Source organism: Sardina pilchardus, chromosome 19 (genome assembly GCF_963854185.1).
Source record: "Sardina pilchardus chromosome 19, fSarPil1.1, whole genome shotgun sequence".
NCBI lineage: Eukaryota > Metazoa > Chordata > Actinopteri > Clupeiformes > Clupeidae > Sardina > Sardina pilchardus.
The window spans coordinates 11,154,451-11,164,861 of record NC_085012.1 but is presented as its reverse complement, the minus strand read 5'-3'; the positions used below and the strand labels follow the sequence as shown (position 1 = coordinate 11,164,861).

At 39.4% G+C, this 10,411-nt stretch overlaps 1 protein-coding gene and 1 long non-coding RNA gene across 2 annotated transcripts; both read left to right on the top strand.

Moving 5' to 3' along the window:
• Positions 1-204: 204 nt before the first annotated feature.
• Positions 205-810, top strand: LOC134066544 (putative gustatory receptor clone PTE01). The gene is made up of 2 exons (XM_062521909.1): positions 205-288; positions 658-810. Exons 1-2 carry the CDS (start codon positions 205-207, stop codon positions 808-810), a joined length of 237 nt encoding a protein of 78 aa, XP_062377893.1.
• Positions 811-8,041: 7,231 nt separating this feature from the next.
• LOC134066165 (uncharacterized) lies at positions 8,042-9,700 on the top strand. The gene is made up of 3 exons (XR_009936383.1): positions 8,042-8,539; positions 9,191-9,263; positions 9,533-9,700. It is a non-coding gene; the product is annotated as an uncharacterized LOC134066165 (long non-coding RNA).
• The last annotated feature ends 711 nt before the right edge of the window (positions 9,701-10,411 follow it).

Below are 10,411 nucleotides of genomic sequence, written 5' to 3'. Positions count from 1 at the left end.
TCCTTACTTATAGCGTATAGGGGGAAAACCCTACATGAACCTATGTACATTTTCATTTGTAATTTAGCATTTAATGGAATATATGGAAGCACATCTTTATTACCACATATTATGACTAAGCTTTATACACAAGCGCACACAATCTCTTGGGTCAACTGTATGCTTCAGATATTTTGTATACACACTTTTGGTATTGTTGAACTGATGACACTTGCTATAATGGGATATGACAGATATGCAGCAATATGTACCCCCTTACACTATCATGTCATAATGTCTCCAAAAAAAGTTAAAATTCTCATTGCAGTGGCTTGGCTTTTTCCTTTCTGTTCCTTTGGAATGTATTTATCACTTACACTTCGGCTGACCCTTTGTGGCAATGCCATCCACAAAACTCACTGCTTAAACTATGATGTCATTAAACTTTCCTGCCATGATACTTCTGTACATAACATTATTGGGCTCATTTTCACTGTTGTGTGTATGGTCCCCCAGTTTTCCGTTATTTTCTTTTCATATGTTCGGATTCTGAGGATCTGTTTACATGCATCCAAAGAGTGTCAAAAGAAAGCACTTCAAACGTGCATACCACATTTATTGACATTTTTAAACTATTTTGTTGGCGTTGCTTTTGAACTGACCCAAGTGCGTTTGAAGCCAATCCAGATTCCATATGGGACGACTGTATTCATGTCTCTTAGTTTTTTGATCATGTCACCGCTGTTAAATCCTGTGATATATGGTTCTACTGCATTTAAAGTACATATTCGTCAGTTCTTTCAGAGGAGGAAGTTGTCACCAGTATCATGATGAATTGTGTTGTCCTTTTAAAGTCATGTAAGCAGGAGTAACACTAAACAGCTGTGAAACGACAGCAAACAGCAGCAGTGGAAATAGATATTTACTTATCTGTTTTTCCTCCAACTCAAAAATGAATATTTCTAAAAACATTGAACTATAGTAGGTCGTACATTGTACTACTAAATGCAAGTGAAATGTAAACTCATTTTATTTTATTTTTTTGGTTAGAGGGTAACTCTGGGTAACTCAACATAGGGCCTTGTTCAAGTGTTCAAGGTCACAGATACATTGTGCATTGCACACATGGGGGAAACAAAGCATGGTTCATCTGAAAGCTTAACATAAGACACAACTCGGCTCCAAGTTCTCCTGGTCTCAAACTAACCCTCTTTAAAAAAATATCTATATCACAGCAACACTGTTAGCTGTGTCATTATCAGTGTTCTCAGTGGGAAGACAATGAAATAACACCAAGTTTCATTCAAAAGTACACTTTTTTATGTAATTGTAAGATTGATAAATTTGACAGCCCTGTGTGCCGGTAAATTGTAGAGTCAATGGTCAGTTACAGAGTAATGTTAGCCCCCTCTGAAACATTCTGGCAAGGTGAGAATGACCTATTTTGTCATAAATGTATGTCTGTACTTTGATTCAATGTTCTTGAAATAAACTATGTCTGAAGATTGATAGGTTATTTGTATCTATACATAACAGGCTATCTATATCACAGGCATCAAAGAATGCTTGAAATATCCCAGGTTACAGAAACATATGCATTACCTTTACTGTTCTACAACTGACAATACTGTCTTTCTCAAATGTACTGTAGACCTTAAAAATGGCAACAAACACGTAGATTATAATTTCTCCTTTGACAAATATAGTTAGAGTTCAGGTGTTTTCCTGGTCCCAGACAGACCCGGGACTGAATCCTCAGGGTGGCAAGACCAAATGCTGAAACCAGAGACTTTCTAGTTTTGCCAACATGATACCTCTACTGTTTTAGGTATCCAAATTTCTGGCCTACAAATGTATCTGTGCTATATAGGAAGCTGTAGACCGACAGTTTTGAATACACTATGAGAAACTGACACAGCAATACCAGCCACCATTAGAAACTAATCAGAGAACGAATGGTTATTGCTGCTTGACAGTAGTGCAGGTGACTGTGCAAGTAAGGATGACTTAGGAGAAGTTGGAAAGAAATGGACTGATTCAAATTCTATGGGATGATGACTTCACATCAAGTATAAACATAAGGTGCGCAGTCGGTAAGATCCAATATCCGGATTACCAACAAATTAGCTAGCTTTGAAAGTATAATTTACTATTACCATTATGACAAGCAGACAAGTTTAGCAACAAAACACATGCTTGTTCATGCATTTTCATAGAATTTCATATATGTTATAATAATATGATACTCATATATAATCAAACTTGTTCTCTCGTGACCCACTTTGGAGGTGAGGAATTTTCGAGCTCCACCCACCTGACCCCATCAAAATGGTAACGTTTAAATATTTTCCCCCACGTTTTGGTTCTACGTTACATTTCCCGTCAGATTGATCATGTTATATTTTGATAATGTAAATATGTGTCTGTTTATGACTCCTATATTGGTGTGTGGCTATTTTGAATCTGATCTTCCTTGTAAAAAAATTAAAATCACTATAGCCCCTTTTAGACAGACGTGTATTTACGCAATGTTCATGGACATTTTACGGTAGTTTTTTTTCCGTTGTTCTGTCTGAATGCATATGTCCGAATATCTACTATCGGAACTTTTCCTGCTGCCGACCTAGTCATGTTTCCGTAATGTTGCCGCCACAGCCTCACTCTGACCGTCACTACTGTCGCACTGTACATTTACAGTGTCTCAGTTTCAGGTATTTTTGGCGACCCTAGAGCTCCCCCTAGAGTCTCAATATATGTAGGTTTTACCTAGCCATTGTAAATAGCCTACTTCATGACTTGATCCCACCTTTGTTGTGGAGGCGAAGGATTAACAACAGGCAAAAATCTCCAAAGAGCTATATCTACTGATAAGATAATGTTTCATGATTCTCGTGAGATGTTTTTAGCATGGTAAATGCAAATTACCTAAGTTTCCACTCACTATTGACGTGTGCAGTACCCTAACACTGAGGTAATGCAGTCGATTTAGTAAGGGAGTTGGTCAGCTAGCAGAGGTGGAAAAGTCCAGCTTCAGAGAGTAAAAGTCTTACTGCATATCTGTGCCAACTATTCACTTCAACCAACTGATTTTAATTAGCACAACCTTTCAGCCAGGGGTAAGATCACCTGTGTTAAGTGTTCAGTTAGAACAAATACTTGGACTGTTACTAGCTGGACTTTTCCACCTCTGTCGGTTAGTTAGTGAGCTAGCATGGGAATTCCTGTACTGGGAATACCCATAGGGCCGACAACCTTTTGGCAAATTTAGTTTTTTTGCTCTGCAGGTCCGTCTGGCCAAGAAGCCATTGATGTCCGTTTCCAATGTTCCTAAAACATGGTCATGCTAATACAATCTCTAAACCGGCGCAGAGGTGAAGGCCTATTTCTTTGGATTGAAACTTTGGTTGCGGTAAAGGTACATGAATCATCATGAATTCATACATGAATTCATTCATGATTTATGCATTACTTAATGGCTTAATATCTCATGAATCATCAGGAATTGACATGAGTTCACCATATGTCATTCATGACCTCATGCATGAACAACGCATCAACTAAAGCATTAAGTATGGTGGCTACATCATTATGAACTATGGTTTATTAAGCATGATCATGATGATTTATTTTTCTGTACATGAATCATAATGAATTCATGCATGTAAGCCTTCCTGAATTATTAGGAGATTAACTAAGCATTAGTTACTATGACTGTTGGGCTTAATTGGTACAAACTCTCTAAAGACACTTTCTTAAACTCTTTCTCTAAACACACGTCATTATTCACCACTTTAGTTGAGGGGCCACAAACATGATGAACTCATGAGTAACTAATACTTAGTTAATCCCCTTATATTTCAAGAAGGCTTACATGCATGAATTCACGATAAATTATGTACAGAAAAAAAAAATCATCATGATCATGCTTATATAAACCATAGTGAATGATGTAGCCACCATACTTAATGCTTTAGTTCAGGGGTTCTCAAACTTTTTCAAGCTGGGCCCCCCCTAAGTGGGTCAGCTGAACTTGGAGCCCCCCCCCCCCACCCCGATAGATAGATAGATAGATAGATAGATAGATAGATAGATAGATAGATTGATAGATTATAGACCTATATTAATATGGCAATCATTTTATTAGGCTGTTGTTATTATTAGGCCATATAGGTTATTTATTATTATTATTATTATTATTATTATTAGTTATAGTTATAGTATTAGTAGGCTATAGTAGGCTATTAGCTAATTTAATATTATTGTTGTTATATGTAGGTATATAGTAGTAGGCCTAGCTAGGCTATTATTATTATTATTACTATTATTATTATTATTATTACTATTATTATTATTATTATTATTATTATTATTATTACTACTACTACTACTACTATTATTATTATTATTATTATTATTAGCCTTTGTTATAATCTTTGTCAAAACTTTGTAGCCTATGTATTCAATGTGAGACGTGGGCCTGCTTGTTTTTGCAGAGATCTTTAATCCTTGGTGCAATGTTAGTTAAACATAGCCTCAGGTCATCCTCGATCTGTGCGCGGTTGCGATATTTAGTTTTGAGCGCAGTCAGTTTTGAAAAACCTGCCTCACACAGGTATGTCGACGCAAAAGGAAGGAGGACTTTTAAGGCTACGTCGGAGAGTTGGGGGTATTCCTGCATCACTGCTACCCAGAAGGATGCAAGAGGACAGGTGTTGAAGAGGTGCTTTAATCTGCTGTCACTCTTCAGCTCAATAAGCTGTTCCTGCATTTGCAATGACAGCTCATTTGCTTCGCAGATAAATGGATCCCGAACCCACAAAAATGAACGGTAGTCCTCCTTGAAATAGGATGCGAACTGGTTCATCAGCGCAGACAGGTGATCTGCAGCTGATTGGAGGAGAGAGGAGAAATCAGTGCCACTTGCATCACTGATGAACTCCGCAAGGGTCGGGAACATTTCGCAGTTTCCGTGATTGATGCGGTCATGCCAGAGTGCAAGTTTTTGAACGAACGCATCCACTCTGTCTGCAAGGAGCAATACGTTCGAATCTCGGCCTTGCAAGGACAGGTTCAAGCTATTCAGTCGGTCAAATATATCGACCAAATACGACAGAGAAGCTAGCCACTGAGTGTCGTCGAGGTGCTTTGCCAGTTCTGATTTGATTTCAGTCAAAAACAATTTGACCTCTCCGCGCAGCTCATACAAGCGCTGTAACACCCTCCCTCGGGAAAGCCAGCGCACCTCTGTGTGCAACAGGAGTTGGTCATGCCCCGAGCCCATCTCTTGACAGAGGACACCAAATAATCGTGAGTTCAATGGACGGGACTTAATGAAATTTATTATCTGAACTGTTTGATGGAGGACAGACTCAAAGGGCTTTGGCATTTTTTTTGCAGCAAGTGCCTCACGATGGATCATGCAGTGAGTCCATCTGGCAAGCGGAGCTACTTGCTTGACACGGGCAGCTAGGCCACTCTCACGCCCGGTCATTGATCGCGCCCCATCGGTACAAATACCTACACACTTGTCCCAGCACAGTCCAGCATCTCTGACAAATGAGTCAAGCACATGAAAAATTGCTTCCCCAGTTGCACGGGTTTGAAGAGGACGACAAAAGAGAACATCCTCTTCAATCCCCTGGCCTCTCACAAACCTTACATAGGTGAGCATCTGAGCCTGCCCAGCAATATCTGTTGACTCGTCTAATTGCAATGCGTAATATGGACTCAGTTTAATATGGGCTATTAATTGCTCTTTGACATCGCTGGCCAGATCGGAAATTCTCCGTGCTACCGTGTCATTTGACAATGGGATGGCACTCAGTTTGGAGGCAGCGCTTTCACCCAGCATGATCTTACACATGTCTTGTGCCGCAGGCAAAATCAGTGTCTCTGTGTGTGGTTTCCCAAGTTTTGCAATTCTTTGGGAAACCACATACGAAGCCTCGAGACACTGACTTGACACGGTGGTGTGTTGGACAATGGTGGACTTTTGGAGATGGAGGGCATCGCGTTTTCTTATAAAAAAATCAACCGGTTTGTCTTTTATTTCCGAGTGCTTGGTCTCCAAATGTCGCTTTAATTTGCATGGTTTCATGCTGTCATTGGCCAGTACCTCCGCACAAATGACACACTGTGGACGTTGTTCTAATGTGCCAGTTACAGAAAAACCAAACTGCAAATAACTTTCATCATATTTGCGAAGCTTAGCCTTTTTAGGAGCTGGTGCATCAGTTGGCTTATCTTTTTGTCGAACGAGGAATTTGTCCATATTCTATGATTAATTGAATTCAAAATTAATAAAGTTGTACTAAATGTTAACAAATGGTAAGGTGTGTGTATTGTGTACGTAGGCTATGTTAATTTAATGAACGAATTATAGAGGCTATTCCTCGTTGTAATGCTAACTCGAAGACGATGGAATGAATGAATGAATGCAGGCAGACAACCCGGGACAAGCTCCGTAGAAATGAGTGGAGTGGACCGGTAAGGTAAATGTTTGTTGCAATACGGTGTGGTTGAATAATGAAACGTAAGAATAGACGAGTAGTCAAGTAAGTACAGTAGGAAGGGAAAAGGTAAGGGTACAAGCAGTAAGAAGGGAAAGAAGGCAAGCCAGAAAACTAGGCTAGCCTACTGCAGTATAGCCTACCAAGAAAGGCACGCTTAGCAGGAAGAGAAAGACGGCAAGTCTATTAAATTTGAAAATAAAATTGAAAACAGAAATACGTCTTTGCAAAGACAAAGCAATTCACTAAAATGGAGCACAGAGAAAGCCTTTAAAAAGGCTGTTGTGGTGAACTTGAAAACTGTCGAAATGAACGTGTTCAAAGTAGGCTACCAGGTTACAACTTCGTATATCGCACAATGGTGTGTTTCCGATGTCTGGCTGCACTATATGTACGTGTGGTGTGGTCATTGTTGAAATTTCAAATGATAACTTTCAGCTGTAATTGGTTGGCGTGAAAATGAACGTGTTTGTGATTTGTTGGTGCATTTGTAGCCCAGCCCCTTCCGTATTTTTTATTTTTTTTTAGCCCTTGAGCAGCCAGTGACTGGTCCGTGACGCGCCCCCCCGGGGGGGCGCGCCCCCCAGTTTGAGAACCACTGCTTTAGTTGATGTGTTGTTCATGCATGAGGTCAGGAATGATATATGGTGAACTCATGTCAATTCCTGATGATTCATGATATTTTAAGGCATGAAGTAATACACAATTTATGAACGAATTCATGTATTAATTCATGATGATTCATGTACCCTTACCGTAAAGTGTTACCAAAACTTTTGTTTACATTACAAGATTGCTACTCTTTTGAGACGATTTAGTAAGAATTCAATGTACCAATTTAAGTTTCATTTCACTACTAGTTACGCCTCTGCTGGAAGTTGTGAATTCAATGAACCTTTTCCAACGTTTGGACCTTTGTTCAATTGTGAAGGTCTGGCTTATTTTAAGTTTTACGGGTAAAGTTATTATGACCGCCGCTAGCATAGCTAGCGAAGCGGTCATATAGTTGTTGTCAAAGTTGTTTTTTTTTTTTTTTCGTCATCGGTTCTGAATTTTTGGTCAACGATTCCCGGGACACCGTAACACCGGGGCACATGAAACTTGGTGGGCATGTAGCCCCAGTAGACTTTTACGGAAAAATTTCGTTTCGTCCCCGGGGGTCACTCCCCCCCCGCGCTGGCCCCGCCCGAAGCCCAAAAATTGCAGTTTTTCCTACATAACTACCTGAACCGTGGCACCGAGGATGACAAATTTTTTATGGTATGTTGGTCTCAAGAGCTCGGATCAACTTAGCTTATAACCAGTCATTTGTGAATTGCACCCCCATGGTAAAAATTGAAAATGTAATGTAATATTGCTTTAATTGCCCCTATCTTCAGATGAGATGCTATGAACTGCACCAAATTTCATGTGTATGATTAACCTGACACCCTCTGGGAGTATGCCAAGTTTTGTGGACTTTCATCCATGGGGGGCTATAATAAATGTATTTATGTGTGCATTTAGTGAATGGTCCCTCAACGTGGCTGCTCTACACTGACGCCTAGAATGGCCCCATGGCCCCATGTAGCTGTGTCACTGGCACCCCCGTGGCTACCCTGTGCTTACCAAATAAAACAATTATGTATTTATTACGATTTTATATGAGAACGTCAAAAGCAGAACTAATGCAACCACGTTCAAACACTGCAGCCTGCTGCCACTGGTGTGTGGCGCTGGCGCTGCTCAGTGAATGATAGATCAGACCAGAGAGAAGAAGACAAACGAAGAAGATGGAGTTGTGATTTCTCAGTTCCGAATGGCGGCCATATTGGAATTTTCTTTACTGTCGCTAGTTTCACACTACTTGATTTCTCATGTTGCAGTAAGCTAAACGATTTCATCTCTTACGTGACTTGTTGTTCTTGCACGTAACTGTGTAACCGTCTGACTGATAAAGAAGTTGTTAAATGTCTTTACGTTTAGAAACATAATCAAGCAAACTCATCCAAGCAGATGCGAATAGCCTACAATGTCAGTACTCAAACCACCAGTAGCAGGCTTAGGACTAGGTAAGTAAAACATCTCTTCTCTATATCTCTACTATTTTCATTTTAAAAACTGTATGTAAAGCGTAATTCTAGCCAACACCTGTTTCCAAAATGTATTTATAGAGTCTGTACATGTGGTCCCTAGCTTGGTTTGCCCGAAAATTAAGTGGAAATATCCTTTAGAAGTGTTTACTTTAGGCGCTAGTTAGCATGTAACAGCATCTGAATTAATGAACTGGCATGGTGCATTTATACCTGACGATCTCTTTCAAGTAATTTAAATAAAAAACGGACCTCATGGTTAGTATTTATAGAGTCTGTACATGTGGTCCCTAGCTTGGTTTGTCTGAAAATTAAGTGGAAATATCCTTTAGTAGTGTTTGTACTCTAGGCGCCAGTTAGCATGTAACAGCATGTGAATGAATGAACTGGCCACTAGCATGGTGCATTTATACCTGACGATCTCTTTCAAGTTATTTGAATAAAAAACTGACATCATGGTTAGTATTTATAGAGTCTGTACATGTGGTCCCTTGCTTGGTTTGTCTGAAAATTAAGTGGAAATATCCTTTAGAAGTGTTTGTACTTTAGGCGCTAGTTAGCGTGCCAGGTGTCATACCATCAGTAATCATCTCACTAAACACGTCTTTTCATATCCAATCTGTTCAACAGAGTTTGCCAGTCAGACCACTACACCTTTGCCAGCACCACCACCCAGCAAGCTTCATCAACTCCAGCCATGCCGGTAAATACAGTGCCTATTGACAGCCTACACACCCCTGTTCAAATGCCAGTAGCTTTGTCCATTGTTAAATCCCCGTTGTTCTTAAATGTGTTATTGTGTTTCGGAAAGGTATTGCATTACATTACTCTTCACCTTTTGCTTTTGTAGTAGAAAACATGTTGATGGTAGTGAAAAGGTAGTAAATTCAGCTCAAATTTTTTTGTATGAACCCTGCCATTGCAGTAATCATCTCACTAAATACGCCTTTTCATTTCTAATCTGTTCAACAGAGTTTACCAATCAGACCTACACCTCTGTCAAATTCGCTCACAACGCTGCCAGTAACACCCCAGCAAGGTAGAACTGCATTTTCATTAATCTGGCACCAATATCAAGGGAGAAACAAGCCATGAATGTCTGTCACAACTTCTTTGCATCTTTACTTTCCTTACATCTGAAGAGTGTGTTACATATATCATTATTAAAAATAATTTTAATAAATTGTTTAAGCATGTATAATAAATAAAGCATGTAAATGAGCATGTAAAATAAATAAACAAAAGCAAGTAAAATAAATAAATAAACAAAATGTATTGAACCTAATACTATGTGTGGTGAGTCTGTGTGATAGTTGCTGAGGATAAATGTTTTTATATTGGATTATTAAATTACAGAATACATTTATAGGTTTCTCATCAGCAGGCACTGTCTTCACCTTAGTAAATTTGGTAACTTTGGTAAGTCCTGTAAATAATTGTAAATTGTTCTGATTGAGGGCAAATGGAAAGTGTTATAATGTATTATTGCTATTTTAGTGCATCATTTTCATTATTATGGCCATAAATAAGGCCAATTAGAAGCTGGTGGGTAGTAAGCGGCAAAAGGGTGGCCCTTTATCTGGAGCCGCTTCTGAGCCGCCGGTGGACAGCCAGAGAACTGATGAGCAAAACTCCAGCGGGCCACTGGTGGTTACCGCCGTTGGACCGCCAACTCTGCCGCTGGTTTGTAACAGTAACTTTAGCATTGCCCATTAAATGATTGCAAAATATTTATTGAGGTGAGTTTAACAAGTGTAATTTCATTGGCATATAATTCAGGCCTATAGTAGATGGCTAAATGGCTACAGTAGAAGGATACACGAAAAGCCCAAACTACCAAAATCTTCATAT